Source organism: Geotrypetes seraphini, chromosome 11 (genome assembly GCF_902459505.1).
Source record: "Geotrypetes seraphini chromosome 11, aGeoSer1.1, whole genome shotgun sequence".
NCBI lineage: Eukaryota > Metazoa > Chordata > Amphibia > Gymnophiona > Dermophiidae > Geotrypetes > Geotrypetes seraphini.
Window position 1 is genome coordinate 66,866,968 of NC_047094.1, and position 19,036 is coordinate 66,886,003.

The following is a 19,036-nucleotide window of genomic DNA, read 5'->3' on the forward strand; positions in this document are numbered from 1 at the left end:
ATGTCTCCTAAAGCAATAAATAAATACAAATTTTTTTCTAACTTTGTCTTCTGTGGTTTCTGCTTTCCTCTTCTTCTTGTAACTCTCTTCCTTCCATCCACTGTCTGCCGTCTCTCTTCCCCTATATGGCATCTTCTCTCCTTCTATGCCCCTTCCAGAAACTGTATGCCTCCCCCTTCCATCTCTCCTTTCACCCCCTTTGGTCTGGCATCTCTCTCCTCTCCTTCCCTCTCCTACACCTCTCCTCTGCAATCCCTTTCCCTTTATTCCCTCATTTTCCTTTTCTGCATCTGTCTAGATTACGTTCTTACTACCCTCTCATCAATGTCCTTTACTGTCTACCTAAAGCTTACTACCTCTTTCCCTCACCCCTCTAGTGTTTCCCTAACTCAATCCTTTTCTCCCCATAATGTGCTCTCCTTTTATTTATCCCCTCCTTCCATCAAGTACCCTCTTTCTCCAACCCTTCCATCTAGTACCTTCTCTCTTTGTCCACTTCCATCCAGCGTCTGCTCCTCTCTTTCTCTCCTCCCATTTCCTTCCTGCATTTTCTCCCTTATCTCTCCCATCTGCACTCCATCCAGCATAGGCTCCCCAATGTCTGCCCTTTCTCTCGCCATCCACCCCTCTTCAATCAGCATCTGTCCCCTTTCTCTCCCTCTAATATCCTTCCCCCTTATGTCGCTCCCCCTTTCTCTGTACATCTATTCTATCAGCACCACCCTTCCATACCACCCTGCCCCCTTTATTTCCCTCCACCACTCTTCCATTCCAGCAATCCTGCTCCTTTCTCTCCCTTTATGCAGCAAGGTCCCACGATGATTGTAGCTGCCGGCTGCCAGTCCATCCAACTCCGACATACTTGCTCTGGAGCGGACTCAGCAGCCGTATGCTGGAAGGTCCCGCGATGACTCATCTGCTGACTCTGCTCCAGAAGAAGTAAGTTACGTCGGAGGGGGTGGACCCGGCAGACGCAGGGAGTTGTGGCAAAGTCCCGCAATGACTGCATCTGCTGGGTCCACTCCCTCCGATGTAACTTACTTCTTCCGGAGCAGAGCTGGCAGACGAGTCAGTGCGGGACCTTCCTGCACCTCAGCACAGCTGCCGACTCTGCTACAGCAAAAGTAAGTCAGAGATAACGTGACCATTTATTTATTTCATCAAAAGGTGACATCTATTAATTGACTGTGTATCCTTTCTTTCTGCACTCAGGCCTAACAATTGTCCCTTTCTATTCCCTCCCTCCTTCCTTCTCATGTCCTTAGTGCCCCCAGTGCCTCCGTCCCGTGTCCATGGTGCCCCCAGTGCCTCCTTCTTGTGACCATGGTGCCCCCACTGCCTCTGTCCCGTGTCCATGATGGCCCCAGTGCCTCTGTCCCGTGTCCATGGTGCTCCCAGTGCCCCCATCCTGTGTCCTTAGTGCCCCCAGTGCCTCTGTCCTGTGTCCATAGTGCCCCCAGTGCCTTCTTCCCGTGTCCATAGTGCCCCCAGTGCCTCCTTCCCGTGTCCATGGTGGCCCCAGTGCCTGCTTCCCGTGTCCATAGTGCCCCCAGTGCCTTCTTCCCGTGTCCATAGTGCCCCCAGTGCCTCCTTCCCGTGTCCATGGTGGCCCCAGTGCCTGCTTCCCGTGTCCATAGTGTCCCCAGTGCCTCCGTCCCGTGTCCATGGTGCCCCTAGTGTCTCCTTCTCGTGTCCATGGTGCCCCCAGTGCCTCCATCCCGTGTCCATGTTGCCCCCAGTGCCCTCATCCTGTGTCCTTAGTGCCCCGGTGCCTCTGTCCTGTGTCCATAGTGCCCCCAGTGCCTTCTTCCCGTGTCCATAGTGCCCCCAGTGCCTCCTTCCCGTGTCCATGGTGCCCCCAGTGCCTCTATCCCATGTCCATGGTGCCCCCAGTGCCTCCGTCCTGTGTCCATAGTGCCCCTAGTGCCACCTTATGTCCTCCCCACTACCTCCCAGATTTTGGCCACCCCAAAGCTAGCCTGTCTGTCTACCTATCTCCCTCCCTCGATAAAGCCAACCAGCTTGCCTGCCTACAACCTGCCCTCCCTGCTGCGGGAAAAAAAAAAAAAGCACCTCTCCCCTTCCATTCCCCCGGCCGCGCCGCTACGATCCGACCTCCTCCCGCCGACAAGAAGTCTTTCCGACGTCAATTCTGACGTCAGAGAGGACGTTCCGGGCCAGCCAATCACTGCCTGGCTGGCCCAGAATGTCCTCTCCGACTTCAGAATTGACGTCGAAAAGACTCGGTGGGAGGAGGTAGAATCGTAGTGGCGCGGCTGGGGGAAAGGAAGGGGAGAGACCTGGCCGGCTGTGCACCCCCGCAAGCCGTGCACCCTGGGCGGACCTCCCCCCCCTCTTGGTACGCCACTGGAAATACTTTTAAAACCAATAGGAGGAATTATTTTTTCACTCAGAGAATAGTTAAGCTCTGGAACGTGTTGTCAGAGGTTGTGGCAAGAGCTTTTTAAAAGTCCATAGTCGGTTATTGGAGAAAGATATGGGGGAAGCCACTTCTTGCTCTGGATCGGTAGCATGGAATATTGCTACTCCTTGGGTTTTGGCCAGTTACTAGTGACCTGGATTGGCCACTGTGAGAACAGGATACTGGGCTTGATGGACCACTGGTCTGACCCAGTAAGGCTATTCTTATGTTTTTATGTTCTGGTGGCTCCACTGGCTGACCTTTTCAATGCTTCTCTACAGTCAGGAGTGGTACTGGAGGACTGGAGAAGAGCAGATGTAGTCCCTCTCCACAAAAGTGGAGGTAAGGAAGAAGTAGAAAATTACAGGCTAATAAGTCTGACTTTTGTGGTAAGCAAATTAATGGAAACGCTTTTAAAACAGAGAATAGTGAAGTTTCTGGAATCTGGTGGATTACAGGGTGGAGGCAACATGGATTCAGTAGAGGTAGGTCTTGTCAAACAAATCTGATCCATTTCTTTGACAGGGTGACCAGAGAATTGGATAGAGGGAGTGTGCTAGATGTGGTGTATTTTGATTTTAGCAAAGCCTTTGACAGTGTTCCACACAGACTTCTAATACATAAATAAACTGAGTGCCCTCAAGATGGGTCCCAAAGTGATGGGCTGGGTCAGTAACTGGTTGAGTGGAAGGCAATAGAGTGTAGTGGTCAATGGAAATCACTTTTAGGAAAGGGATGTTGCCAGTACTGTGCCTGAAGGTTCTGTTCTTGTGCCTGTTCTTTTTAACATGTCGATGCGATGACATCACATGCATGTGTGACATCATCACATCAACATTTGTGCATGTGCAGATGCCTTCCAGACGCGACCCTGAAGCTGTCACTTCGGTGGGGGATCCTGGAGGAGGGGGGAAGAGGAGGAGAGACACCGATGAGGAAGAGAGTTGTCAGCGCCAGCTGACTGCCTACAGAATGTGTCTCTTGCTGCAAGAGGCACATCCTATAAGCAGTCAGCCAATGCCTCTCCTCCTTACCGGTGTCTTGTCGGGGCACATAGTTTGTGATACACTGTTCTACATGAATAGCTTGTTAATTAAAAAAAAAAAAAACAGTTTATCACTATTACCAGACATATTAACATAGACACAGGCTGAACTAGACAGCTCTGTCACTGGGTTATACGCCTCACATGTATAGTTTCCCTGGTTATGTAAGGTTACATCAATAAGAACTAACTTCCCTTCATGGCTTTTTAAGGCACCATTTAAAGTCAAGGTATAGGTTAGGGCTGGGATAGACTCGGTCACACAATTTAATGATAGTTGTGACTTCAGAGGTTGGGTTATGGGTCACTGAGGGGTAATTTTCACATTGTTTGGGCCATCTATAAGAAAATATAAAATTTTACTTAAGCAAAATCAATGAGAGAAAACAGAATAAACTGATATGAGGCTGGAGTTACTTACAGTATATTATCAGTTTGTAAGGGTCACTTGTACTGTGGCTGACAGGGTTCATGACCTCACACTGATAGTTTCCCGAATCAGTGGTGGAGACATTAGATATGGTTAGAGTTCTGTTCTCTTGAGACAAACTCATTCTGTCATCTGATGTGAGTCTCTGGCTGTCTTTAAACCACAGAACTGTTTGGGCAGCGATTGAGGTGCCACATGTTAATGCTAAAGAGTCTCTTTGCTCCACAGGATGGGTGAGGTTGGCTGTGACACTGGGTTTGCTCAATTTTTCTGTAATCAAAGGAAAAGGAGGATTTTTACATACTGTTTTTCAAAATTCAGTCTGGAAGGTGCACAGAAGTATGAACAGAGAGAGATGGAGAGATGGGGAAGGACTTCTACGGTATAGAAACATAGAAACATAGAAGATGACGGCAGAAAAGGGCCATAGCCCATCAAGTCTGCCCACTCCAATGACCCACCCCCCTTTACATCCTTAGAGATCCTACGTGAATATCCCATTTACTTTTAAACTCTGACATGCTGCCGGCCTCAATCACCTGCAGTGGGAGTTCGTTCCAACGATCGACCTACTCATTCTATGAAAAAATACTTTCTGGAATCACTATGAAATTTCCCTCCCCTGATTTTCAGCGAATGCCCTCTGGTGGACGAAGGCATATAAGACAGAAGATATCCTCTTCCACCTCGATCCTGCCTGTGATATATTTAAACGTCTCAATCATGTCTCCTCTCTCTCATCGTTCCTCGAGTGAGTTCAGTTGCAATTTATTCAGCCTTACTTCATACGGGAGATCCTTGAGCCCCGAAACCATCCTGGTGGCCATTCGCTGAACCGACTCAATTCTCAGCACATCTTTCCGGTAATGTGGTCTCCAGAATTGAACATAATATTCCAGATGAAGTCTCACCATGGACCTGTACAACGGCATTATGACTTCTGGCATCCTGCTGACAAAATCTCTATGGATACAACCCATCATTTGCCTTGCCTTGGAGGAAGCCTTTTCCACTTGATTGGCAGTTTTCATGTCATCACTAATGATAACTCCTAAATCACGTTTTGCTGTGGTCCTAGCTAAGGTCTCACTATTCAGTGTGTAAGTTTTGCATGGATTTCTTCTACCCAGGAGCATTACTTTAAATTTTTTAGCATGGAAGCTGAGCTGCCAAGTCGATGTGTCCCAAATATGGCAAAACGGATCAGGATGTGCTGGAGTTAGCTTTGACGGCAACTCCCAACTGTGGGGAGTGAAACTGATGCCAGAAGGACTTCTAAGGTCTGTGGTTCTTGTTTTGATAATGATACATGACTGTTGGGCAGACTGGATGGACCATGCAGGATTTTATCTGCCATCATTTATTATGTTGCTATGGGGCTCATTTTCAAAAAAGAAAAAAATGTCTAAAATGGCATAAAGTGGCATTTGGTGTTTTTTGGCTAAAATGTCCCAAATCACTATTTTCAAAACCCATATTTTAGACGTCTTTTTAGGTTATTAGTCTTCTGTTCCTCTAAATTCCAAAGGGACATGTTGAAGACGTGTTTTGGGCAGGCTTAGGGTGGGCTTAGGATTTGGATGTTTTGCAGTGATAATTATAATTGAACATTTACCAAAACGTCCAGGGTACCATTTAGATGTTTGGGGCGAGTGGAGACCCTCCCCTGCCCTCTTTTTTGCCCCCACTCCTTCTCGACCCCGCCATGCACATGCTCCCCTGACCTTCCCCCATACCTCTTTAATTTTCCTGGCATGAGCAGTATCATGAACTTGCTGCCCACATCATGATATTTCTCCCTCTGATGTCACTTCCTAGGCATGGGACCCGGAAGTGACATCAGAGAGGGTTGACACTGGTAACAAGTTCATGATGATGCTCACGCCAGGAAAATTAATGAGGTATGAGGGAAGGGGTGCATGCATGCAGCAGGGTGGTTAGGAAGGAGCGGTTGGGGGGGGCAGGGAGGATGATGGGTGCCCCCACCAAGCCCCAGGGTGTACCACCCTCCCTTACTATACCAATGATAGTAGACCCTCCCAAACCCACACAAAACCTATTGTACCTACATAACAATGACACCTGCAGGCCAATTGTGGTGGTATACAAGTGGGTACAGTAAATCCAAAAGGGAGAGAGAGAATTTATATATGCTGAAAATGATAAAGCATTCAAGCAAAAGGAAAACCTCAAAATTAATAGCAGAGCTTATCCAAGTAAAAACTCTTTACATGTACTAAATGTGGTAAAAGCTTCAGTCAGAGAATCCACACACGAATCAAACTATTTACATGTATTTCAATGTGGTAAAAGCTTCCAATGTCATGTAGACATCACAAAACACTAGAAAATTCACAATATGAAACCATTCAAATATAGTAAATGTGATAAAAGCTTCGGACGTCAGACATATCTTACAGTCCACTGGAGAATTCACACAGGAGTGAAACCTTATGCGTGTACAGAATGTGGGAGCACCTTCAGGTAGAGAGAAGACTTCACTCAACATCAGAAAAGTCACATCAGACACATCTCATCAAACCAAGAAAATATGGTAGAAAGATACAGAAATTGGGCTCGAGTAGCCAATTAAAAACAATTTCCAAACACATCTTGAGATAATGCCTTTAAATATTATACCACATGAGGGTCAAAATAGAAAGGAAGAGTAGCCTAATGGTTACTGCAGCTCCTTGTTACTCTGGCAATTCACGAAACTATCCAATGCCCCAGAGCCCACTAGGGACAGGGAAAGTACTTGTATATAATGTGTACAGCACTGCTTAAATCCAGTAGCACTATAGAAATGAATAGTAGTGGTATAGTAGTAGTAGTTGTAGTTTTGGAGGACTCACCATTCAGTTTTTGAAATGTGTACTTGGGACTTTTTTCTCTGTAAATATTTTATTAAATTTTACATACTATGCATAATATCCACAAACAAATGAACAATATTAAAACAATAGATACAAAACATTAGTCATGAGATGCTGTAAAAATATTATGTTAACAAGCACCAAAAATAAATTAATCACAATATTTAAGTAAAGATTCCCAAATTTTATTAAATCTCCTCAAATTACCACACTTAACTGCAAGTATTTTCTCATATTTAGCATATAAACACACCAAATTCCACCAATTATTGTAATCTAACTCAGTGTTTTTCAACCTTTTTACACCTATGGACCGGCAGAAATAAAATAATTATTTTGTGGACCGGCATCGATCCATGGACCGGTGGTTGAAGAACACTGGGCTAAGTCGTGGGCCAGACCCCGCCCATCTCTACCCAATCTCCACCCCAGACCCCGCCCCCATACTAGTACTAATTGCACCTTGCACGTCCCGTGCCTCATCTGGAAGCCTTCCCTCTGACGTTGCAACATCAGAGAGAAGGCTTCCGGTTCAAGAGCAGGATGCCCGTAGGAGCCACTGCCTATGGCTTTGTGCACTGAATCAGTTAGGAAGAGGGAGCTGGCTCGAAGATAACGCCGCATCGATCGCACCGTGGACCGACGGTTGAAGAACACTGTTTTGGGCCTGATGCACGTGCTGGCCCTGTGGACTGGCAGGAAATTTCTGTGGACCGGCACTAGTCCATGGACCAGTGGTTGAAGAACACTGATCTAACTCACAACCAAATTTTTCAGACATTGGGCTTTATAAGTATCCAACTCAACATTCATATCAATAATACCACAAATAATCAATCTATAAGATAAAGGGTGTTGTGATAGAAAGCAACTCAGAAATGGATGACCAGACTTTATCCCAGTAATCAGCCACATAAGGGCATGTAAGGAACATATGTTCCATAGTACTAACCTCCAACAAACATTCCTTTGTTTAGTGTCTTGGAACTTTTAAATGTGACGTTCACTGCAGTACCCCCTAGATTGCCCCTCTGCTCTGCTGATGTGTCTGTGTCCAGTTTGCTAATAATGCTGGCCCCTCCTACATCCCAATAGCTTGTTTGTGTGCATTTATTAAGACATTTTGTTTTTAATAATGGTCCTAAAAGATAGACACACAGAGCCAAAAACATTTTAAAAAATGGTCATTTTTGAAACAAAAAGTTAGATGTTTTTCTGATTTGAAAATGGTCATGTTCTCTACTATATTTTTGGACATTTTCTCCAAAATGTCCGAACTCAGACTTAGATGTCCTATTGAAATTGCCCTTCTATTTTACAGCCCTGTAGTACTTTAAACAACAGGCAATAGAATTTGAATAAGATTCAGCCTTTCAGTGAGTTTGCAGGTAGGCTGGTGTTATGTGGTCATATTTGTTCATGGAAAAGATTAATCTTAATGCTGTATTTTGTATAGTTTGCGACTGTTCCTATGTTACTCTCTATGTTACTATGCATGTTACTGTGTGAAGGAACGGGTCACAAAGAGAAAAAGACCTCTGTCTCAGAGATCTACCATCAAAAAAAAGAGATTTTAATCTGAATTTTTAATGTTAGGTTTTAATTGTTAGGTTTTAATTTTAATTGTTACCAGTTTTTCCCACTGGTGCCCGTCCTTCGTTCAAATGTACCAAGTTAACAACTTACTTCTCATCAACATCTTATGTTATCTTTTTCACCTTCGCAGTCTTGTAACTCAAAGCGCAATCTCCTTTCTCTTCTCCTACTTATGCTCTGAATATCGTCGACTGTATAATGCTACTCATTGTGAAACCGTGTAATACACAGACCCTGTAACTCTCCTGTTACTATCACTAGATGTTCAATGCTATACTCTGTAATTCGCTGTCTGTACAGTTTCTCTTTATTGTAAACCGCCTAGAAGTCGCAAGATTGTTGGCGGTATATAAGAATAAAGTTATTATTATTATTATTAAATTGATTTATAGCATAAACTTAAAGCTCCATCTCAGATTCCAGAGGTGGAACCACTTCTGCAGCCACAAACAGCACCGACAATGAATAAAAACATTGAAAAAGAAAGATCACAGATCCATTTCTATAACCTGTTTCTCTGTTACTGCCACAAAACCTCAAACCTTTATAGTAACAACTCTGTAATTACAGCGGAAAATGACCTGTCTGCAGAGAATGCAAGGGATTTAGGTAATGATACTACAGTCAATGATACTGGTATTAGTGTTACTGCCAGTAGTAATGTTAAACACTGATGATACTGGAGCTGATTTCTAAGCTGGTTCTAAGGCCAGTGTTATACTAATGATACATCTAGTACTCATACCAGTATTGTGACACTCTGGTTCTGATTGCACTGGGACTGTTACTGGTATTACTGATATTAATATATATATACACAGTATATATACAGTATCTATATATCTATAAAGACAGTATTAAGGAGTGGAGGAGTAGCCTAATGGTTAGAGCAATAAACAAAGTTCAAATTCCCCTGCAACTCTGTGTAATCTTAGGCAAGTCACTTAACCTGAGGCAGTATCAGGTGCAATTTAGATTGTGAGCCCTGCAGGGCCAGAAAATTACATTTATTGACTTCTATTCCACTTTAATCTTTCAGTTCTAGGCAGATTACAAAAAGAGATATCTGGGCATTTCCAGGGAATCACATTTCAAAGCTTATTATTAACCACAATCCAAAAAGGAGTTCAATAAAGGTTCAAAGCTTCTGTTAAAATTAAGCTAATTATTAGACAGACATTAGATTAGCACTGCAAAACAAATTTGCTAAATAACATTGTTTTGATTTGTTTCTGGAATATTCCATAATCTGATACAGCACCTAAGATTCTAACAGTCGTTTATATGCCTTGCACTAATGCAGGCTGGTTAGGCCAAAACACGGACATGTCGAGTCTATATTTGAACTAATAAAACTGTTTGGAACCCAGAAGTCACCTTTGCTGCTCTTTCTTCTTTCTCCGGTGTGAGAAGGGATTTGTCTCCTTTGCTTCTACCTAGGATTTTGACCACATCTTTATCTGGTTTTGCTGCTTGGAATGACAGTAGGCCTTCTAACTTTTTTAGCCTTTTTAGTTTTTTGGGGGGTTGAAAAGTAAGAAAAGGGATCCATGTTTTTCTGAGGCCATTTTGCTTCTTTTGGTGTGAATCTATTGTTTAGATAAATTGGGGCTTAGCCCTGTAGTACTTTAAACAACAGGCAATAGAATTTGAATATGATTCAGCCTTTCACGGGGAGCCAGTGGTTTTTAGGTAGGCTGGTGTTATGTGGTCATATTTGTTAATGGAAAAGATTAATCTTAGTGCTGTATTTTGTACAGTTTGCAACTGTTTTATGATTGATGCTGGACATGGTAGGTAAAAGATGTTGCAATAATCCAGCAATCCCAAGATTAGTGTTTGGACTAGGAGACGAAATTGTGATTCCTCAAAAAATAACCTACAGTACCATAATGTATATCACTTCAATAGCCCTCAGGTGTGCTGTATTTTCTCACAAAACTGTATTTTTCACTGATTGTCCAGTTTTATTTAATGTGAATCGCCTAGAACTGCTGGTGTTGGCGGTATACAAGAATAAAGTTATTATTATTACTATTATCACTACTAACAGGTTAAGTACCAGCTCTTCCCACTAACCAGACAGTGTAAGGGTGATTAGTGGCGATATTCAGCATTAGTCTCAGGTTAAGGGCCACTGAATATCAGTGCTTAGGCAGCCATAAGTCATTTAATCAGGCAAGAGCCTCTCCTGCCCAGTTAAATTGTTCTGAATATTAGGCAAAGTATTAATACAGTACATTATTCACCATCTTGCTACTCGTGTATTGTAAATTCTTGATTTTCCCATTCCTTCATGCTCTTTTTCCAGTTTTATTTTTTTTTTCTTCAATTCATAATTTCTAGCTGGGAGATAAAATATGTTTTAAATCACTCACCGTAGACTGCTATGGTTACTGTGGCTTTTTCTTGTGTGACATCTGTTTGAATTTGTACAGTGTAATTGCCATTGTCTTTTATATTAACTCCTGAGATCTCCATGGAACCGTTTGGAAATCCCCTCACCCGACCCTCATAAGGAGAAAAAACTGTATCAGGAGGTGTTCTATATGGGTTATAAAGCAACATCACATTTGTATTTGTGCTCTCCCCTTTGTACCAGTTGAACACCTGAATCTCCCCAGAGACACCATCGACAGACAACAGAACATTCTCTCCCACCGCTGCGATCTTTGGTATGGGGACAACAGATAACGCAGAAACCTGCTGGCTCCACAAACCCAGAAATGCTGAAAATGCAGGAAAGAAAAAGAGAAATTTAGATACACAGAATAATTAGAAACATTTATCCACACACTTAGATCTGCAGTTGTATAAAATAATCACATGCAACCCCCCCCCCCCCCCCCCATAATACCTTCTTTGATATCCACTGGGAGAACAGAGCAAGTTGTAATGCTATCATACTGTATATTTCTATATACTACACACCAGAGGAACAATTAACTCTACAGCACCTTTCTGTTCAATTCTATATTCACTTGAGAGTCAATGCACATAAGAAACAGCCTAAAATCAATTACAGTAATTACTGTATTTATTAATTGCCCAGTCGCTAAAGATACGTTCTTAGCAAAATATTGTACACTAGTGTTTTAGCCCGTTACATTCGTTACAGTAACGGGTGCTAGAATAGCCCCACCTATACCCTGACCCTGACTCTGACCCCACCCATGCCCCGCCTCTATCATGCCCGGACTCTGCCTCCCACTGATCACAGTCCCACCACCTCACCTTTCACCATTTCCTTTGTACCCTTTTGGCCCTCCTGACAGTGTCTTTACTTACCCGAGGCAGCAGCAGCAGTCCTGACGTACCAACCTTTCCTCCCTCAGTGCCCCAAAGCAGCATTGGTCCTACCATTTCCATCTCTCCCTTTCTCCCTTTCACACCCTCTACTATCTTTCTCTGACCCTGTTTAACCTCTTTTGCCATCTTTCCCTTTCTTGTCCCCCTCTGTCCTTCTCCAAGACCATCTCTCTCTCCTGCCCCCTCCACACTCCCTGAAGTCTATCTCTCCCTATCCCCTACCATCTCTCCTGGTCCCCCTAGTAGCCCCTCTGTCCTTCTCATCCATCTGTCTCTGTCTCTCTCTCCTCACCTCCTGCCTCTGCGGAGCTCTCGCAGCTCCTCCTCGTCCTCCTCCAGCCAGGCTTCAGCCATCTTCCGCCGCGGCCTGCAGCCGCCGACAGCCGCGGCGGCCAACATCCGCCTCGGGGGATTCTCACGCATGCGCACTCCTACCTGCGGTGCCCTACAGCACATGGAAAACAGGAGCACGCAGGTGGGAGTGCGCATGCGTGCTTAGGGCTTTATTATATTAGATAAGAACATGAGTTGCCATACTGGGACAGACTGAAGGCCCATCAAGCCCATTATCCTGTATCCAACCCAGGTCATGAGTGCCTGACAAAATCCCACAGAGTAAAACAGATTTTATGCTGCTTTTCCTTGGAATAAGCAATAGATTTTTACAAGTCCATCTTAATAATGGACTTACAAAATTAAGAAAGAATCAAATACAAAATCAATACGTAGTTATTATTGTCATAGTGCTTTGCAAAATAAAAAGTTCTCAGAGCACACAAACTTAAATAAGAAGAAATTAATTTTAAATGTGAAGGGAGCTTAGTTACATGGAATAGGAGGGATGAATCAGAAACTCACTTAAAATGAATTCCTCCAACAGAAGGGAATTCAAGCAAAAAATAATGTCACGCGTTCAGAAATGTGATGAAGTCAGGGCAGCACAATCACGTCAAAAATCTTTAAGTTTGTTTACCTAAAGATTTTTTGATGTGATTGTGCTACCCTGACTTCAACGCGTTTTTGAACGTGTGACATTCATTTCAAGCCTACTTCTGGTACGCCGAGAAGCCATTTTGGATGCAGGATCTTTGAAGCGTACAGCTCAAGTTGAAGGTATATTTTTTTGAGTTTTTGTTTCTTAAGTTCTGTGTTTTGTATTTTCTTTATTTTGTAGCATTTCCCCTGACGAAACTTTGATAGCGAAACAGGGGCACTGTCGGGAGTTTGCTAAAGAAAATCTTTATGGGGATTGGAGCTTTTCCCTGCACAAAAAATGCCGATGTGAGAAATAGTAAACCGGTATGTCCTGCCTTGCCTTTCCTGCCAACCTGTACGGAGGAGACATCTGCAACAGATAAGTTTTGGTTTTCCTTTACTTTGCGCTTGTTAAATTATTTCACCAGTATTGCACTGATATGCGGTTTGCTTTTTTTGAGAATATTAAGTAAAGGAGTGCAACTGATGATTTGAGGAAAGTAATTAAAATAGTGGATTTTTTTGTTGATCGAGGATGTGTCTTCGACTTCAAACTACTTTTTGAAGTTGATATGTCTGGAGGATCAGTAACTTTTGTCTGAATCCAACGTAATACTGAGGTCTTTTTCTCCACTTTAAATAGTTTGCAATGGTATCCTCTTAATATAGAACTCCCCCGATATTTGCAGGGGTTCCGTTCCAGGAATCCCCACAAATGTTGAAAAACCGCAAATACAGTTTTTAGCAGGGGAGACAGGAGAGGGCAGCCGGAGAGGCTGCTTTGACACACAGCTTCTGATTGGTGAGGCCCGACTTTAGTACAGGAAGAGGCCATCGGAGCATACCACGACTGATTTCTTTCACTCGCCGGCACTCCAGCTGTCCTCTCCTGCCGCCCTCTCCTGCCCGGTCATTCGCAGTCAGAAAATGGCCAGCACCACAAATCGCTGGCTGTGAATTCGTGGGGGTGCACTGTACTACGTTTCATGAATGCATTTTTTGTTGTGCTTAAATTAAAGCATTCAAATTATATACAAGCTTTGCTTTGTAATAAGTAATCACAAACCAAAAATAGAAATATGTAGACAAAAGTTAAACTGAACTGCCAAGAAACCAGACTCTGCATACAATGCAACCCCAACAGAAACAGTGACACATGTCCCCTAATACTGTGCAAAATATAAAGATAGCAGATGTAAATTTGAAAAAATTTATAAATAACAATCACCACTTTACAAATTAACGAGCAGAAATAAAATAAATAATGAGAAATAAGAAAATACCATTTTATTGGACTAATTCATTTTTCAATTAGCTTTCAGAGTCCAAATCTTCTTTCTTCAGGACAGTAAAGTATACTGCTGTTATGGTATCCTGTCCTGATTTGAGGAAAGGGATTTAGTCCAAAAAAAAAAGATTGCCTTATTTCCATTTCCTATTTATAAACTTTTATCAATGCAGTTGCAATACTACTTTATTCTACATAAAGCAATAAAAAATCGTTCTACCTGTTATCATTTCTGCCCCTTCCATCCAGCCTCTGCCCTCTCTCTCTACCCCTTCCATCCACTGTCTGCCCTCTCTGCCCTTTCCAACTAATGTCCACTCTCTCTCTCTTCCATATGGCATCTTCCCTCTTTCTATGTTCCTTCAATAAACTGTCTATCCTGTGCTCCTTCTCTCCTTGTACATGATTCATTTCAGCTTCACCCCTTCTCAATTTTTCTGCCTCCACCCCTCCCCTATGCTCTGGCATCTCTCTTCTCATTTTCTTCCTTCCCACTCCACCTCATAGTCTGGCATCACTCTCATTTCCTTCCCTATCCCCATGCTCTAGCATCTCTCTCCTCTCCTTCCTTTTCCTCTGGTCTGGCATCTGTTGCCTTAGTTTCCCTTCCCTCCCCTCATGCCCTGGCATCTCTCTGCTCTCCTTCCCTTCCATCTCTCCCTCCTACTCCATTATCTGGCATCTCTTCTCCCTCCTTCTTTTCCCCTGGTCTGGCATCTCCTTTCCTTCCTTCCTTTCCCTCCCTCCCATGGTCTTGGCATCTCTTTCTTCTCCTCTTCCTTCTCTGTCTTCCTTCTCCCTCTTTCCCTCTCTCTCCCCAATTGGGTGCAGTAGCATTTCTCTCCCCCTCCACTCCCTCTCTCTCTCATGATGTAACGCCTTGTTTTTGAGGAGAAGGGTAGCCTTCACGCAGTGTTTGAGCCCTGTGGCGAGGGTTCAATTTGCCTACAGGCTGCAGTAGTGAGGGAGTTGAAGGGAGGGAAGCTTACATCTTCTCACCAGGCAGTCGGGGGCCCCCTGTAGCTGTGGGGCTCAGAGCAGCTGCCTGTCTGCTCCCCCCTAACACCGGCCCTGATTGTTAGACGTAATAAATGCTTCTTGGAGCAACTGGTTCAGGAAAACAACAAGAAGGGGAGTTATTTTTTAACTAGTCCTTGGTGGAATGTAGGGCATAACACAAGAGGTAATGGTTTTGTGTCTGCAGGGAAATAGAAACATAGAAAGATGACGGCAGAAAAGGGCTATAGCCCATCAAGTCTGCCCATTCTACTGACCCACCCCACTAAGTCAGAGTGTTGCTCGACCCACGTAGAGATCCCACGTGGATGTCCCATTTATTCTTAAAGTCGAGCACGCTAGTGGCCTTGATCACCTGCACCGGTAGTTTGTTCCAGTGATCCACCACCCTTTCTGTGAAGAAATACTTCCTGGTGTCACCACCAAATCTCCCTCCTCTGAGTTTGAGTGGGTGCCCCCTTGTGACTGAAGGTCCCTTAGGAAAGAATATGTCGTTTTCCACCTCGACATAACCTGTGACGTACTTAAATGTCTCAATCATGTCACCCCTCTCCCTGCGCTCCTCTAGAGAGTAGAGCTGCAACTTGCCCAGTTTTTCCTCGTATGAGAGACCCTTGAGTCAGGAGACCATCCTAGTGGCCATTCGCTGGATTGACTCAGCTCGAAGTACATCTTTACGGTAATGTGGCCTCCAGAATTGCACACAGTACTCCAAATGAGGTCTCACCATGGTTCTGTACAGTGGCATTATGACTTCAGGTTTACGGCTGACGAAGCTTCTATTGATACATCCCATCATTCAGCTTGCCTTGGATGAGGCCTTCTCTACCTGTTTGGCAGCCTTCATGTCTGCACTGATGATTACTCCCAAGTCCCGTTCTTCTGAAGTCGTAGCTAGTGTTTCTCCATTCAAGGTGTATGTTCTGCATGGATTTCTGCTGCCGAGATGCATCACCTTACACTTCTTTGCATTAAAGCCCAGCTGCCATGTTGAGGACCAGTTTTCCAACTTGATCAGATCCTGCGTCATACCATCCATGAGATCGCTTTCACCTACTATATTACACAGTTTGGCGTTGTTGGCAAACAGCGCTACTTTTCCCTGAAGCCCTCAGGTCAAGTCCCTTATGAATTTGTTAAAAAGGGATGGTCCCAGGACTGAGCCCTGTGGCACTCCGCTAGTCACCTCTGATGTCTTAGAGAGGGTGCCATTGACCACCACCCTCTGAAGTCTTCCACTCAGCCAATCATTGACCCATGCAGTTAGTTTCTCACCTAACCCCATCGATTTCATCTTGTTTAATAGTCTACGGTGTGGGACACTGTCAAACGCTTTACTGAAATCCAAGTACACTATGTCCAGAGAATCTCCCGAGTCTAGCTTTCCTGTCACCCAGTCAAAGAAGCTGAAAAGATTGGATTGGCATGACCTGCCCCTAGTGAATCCATGTTGACAGGGATCCCTTAGATTCCCCTCATCCAATATCGTGTCTAATTTCCCTTTAAGTAGAGTTTCCATGAGTTTACACACTATTGATGTGAGACTTACTGGTCTGTAATTCGCAGCCTCCGCTCTGCAACCTTTTTTGTGCAGAGGAACAACGTTGGCAGTTTTCCAGTCCAGGGGGACTCTCCCCGTACTTAGGGAGAGATTGAAGAGCATGGCTAACGGTTCCGCCAATACATCGCATAGCTCTCTGAGCACTACAAAGAGACCTGGACAAGCTGGAAGACTGGGCAAACAAATGGCAAATGCGCTTTAACGTGGACAAATGCAAGGTCATGCATATAGGGAAAAAGAACCCGTTGTTCAACTACAAATTGGGGGGGGTATTGTTGGGAGACAGCAGACTTGAGAGAGACTTGGGTGTGCTGGTGGATGCATCACTGAAGCCATCTGCACAGTGCGCAGCAGCCTCGAAAAAAGCCAACAGGATGCTTGGCATCATAAAGAAGGGCATAACAACCAGAACACGGGAAGTCATCATGCCATTGTATCGAGCGATGGTGCGTCCACATCTGGAATACTGCGTTCAGTATTGGTCACCGCACCTCAAGAAGGACATGGCGGTACTTGAGAGAGTCCAAAGGAGAGCAACGAAAATGGTAAAAGGGCTGGAACACTGCCCATACGACGAGAGGTTGGATAGGCTGGGGCTCTTCTCTCTGGAGAAAAGGGGGCTCAGGGGATATATGATAGAGACCTTCAAGATCATGAGGGGCATAGAGAGGGTGGTTAGGGACAGATTCTTCAGACTGAAGGGGACAGCAAATACGAGGGGGCATTCGGAGAAACTGAAGGGAGATAGGTTCAAAACAAACGCAAGGACGTGTTTTTTCACCCAAAGGGTCATGGACACTTGGAATGCGCTACCAGAGGAAGTGATCAGGCAGAGTACGGTACAGGGATTCAAACAGGGATTGGACGGATTCCTGAAGGATAAAGGGATCATGGGATACTGAGGGAGGAGCTGGGATGTAACACAAGTATAGAAAGCTAACCAGGTAATGAGTATAGAAACCAAACCAGGTCGTGCATGTGCAAGACCGGACGGTTAGGACTTCGATAGGAAGACAGGACTTAAATGAGAAACCAAGGTGGCAAGGGAGCCCCTTCTGGTGATACAGACAGGTCATGACCTGTTTGGGCCGCCGCGGGAGCGGACTGCTGGGCAGGATGGGCCTATGGTCTGACCCGGCGGAGGCACTGCTTATGTTCTTATGTTCTTATGTTCACTCTTGGGTGCAGATTGTCCGGTCCCATGGCTTTGTTCACCTTGAGTCTTGACAGTTCTCTGTAAACATCAGCTGGTGTGAACTCAAACTTCTGAAATGGGTCATCCATGCTTTGCTTTGCATCCAGCCGAGGCCCATGCCCTGGTGCCTCACAGGTAAAGACTGAACAGAAGTAATCATTCAGTAGTTTGGCTTTATCGGAGTCAGTTTCCACATAATTCCCGTCTGGCGTTCTAAGGCGTACTATCACGTTTGTGTTCTTTTTCCTGTTGCTAATGTACCTGAAGAAGGATTTGTCCCCTTTCTTGATGTTCTTCGCTAGAGTTTCTTCCATACGAAGTTTGGCCTCCTTGACTGCTGTTTTGACCGCTGCAGACTTTGTCCTGTATTCAATGTTTGCTTCTTTTTCCCCCATGCGTTTGTATGAGAGAAATGCTCTTTTCTTCTCCTTGACGAGGTATGATACCTCATCTGTGAACCATTGGGGTTTCCTTTTTCTTTGTTGTTTGGTTACCGATTTTATGTAGCGGATAGTTGCCTCATGAAGGATCGATTTCAAGGTTGACCACATAGCTTCCACATTATCAGTTACTTCTTGAACCTGCAGCGTCTGGTAGACGAAATCTCCCATGTGTGCGAAGTCAGTGCCCCTGAAATTGAGTACCCTTGTTTTTGTTTGTGATCTAGGGAAGCCTTTCTTAAGGTTAAACCATACCATGTTATGGTCACTGGTGGCTGGCGTATCTCCCACCGAGACGTCCGAGACGCTTTCCCCATTTATAAGCGAAAGCTTTTAGGGAGAAATTCTACCAGCACCTAACTTAATTGAGAAATGCTGTTTAAAATGGTAAAAAACATTACAGTGCCTATTGGCTTTATGGCCCTTAATGTGTGGCTAATACTGGAAGTGGTGTTAGGTGCCTTAAATCGCATACGTAGATGTGATTCATGACAAAGATAAGTGCCAGAAATGTAGGCCTGGAAAACCCGGAGGTGCGATTCTCTATACACATGATTGGCGGCTGCTTTTTAGGCGGCTGCCGAATTCAGCACAATTTAGAGAATCCGGGCCTTAGCAAATAAGCCCTATAGCTTGTACTTCACCAAGCTAAACATACTTCTAAATATACACTTGTTTTTAATAGAAACAAGCAAACATATTTTGTTACTCTGATGAATGTAATTTTTATCTCAGGTGATGCAGCAAACTAGCTCCTTAGCCAGCTGATAGATTCTGTACACTGGAAAATAGCACAAAATAGAGATAAACCAAGTGACGTCTCACTGCGGTAACATTCCACTGGGGCAGATGATCACTCCCTTAAGAAATGTACAATCAAGA

The 19,036-nt window shown here is 44.3% G+C and overlaps 1 protein-coding gene across 1 annotated transcript in view; it reads right to left on the reverse strand.

The window, feature by feature from the left end:
- Window positions 1–19,036, reverse strand: part of LOC117368842 — a 211,742-nt gene that overhangs the window by 169,029 nt on the left and 23,677 nt on the right. Inside the window, 2 exon segments of the mRNA XM_033962586.1 lie at window positions 3,889–4,167; window positions 10,748–11,098. Of these exon segments, the coding sequence (XP_033818477.1) occupies window positions 3,889–4,167; window positions 10,748–11,098 (630 nt within the window).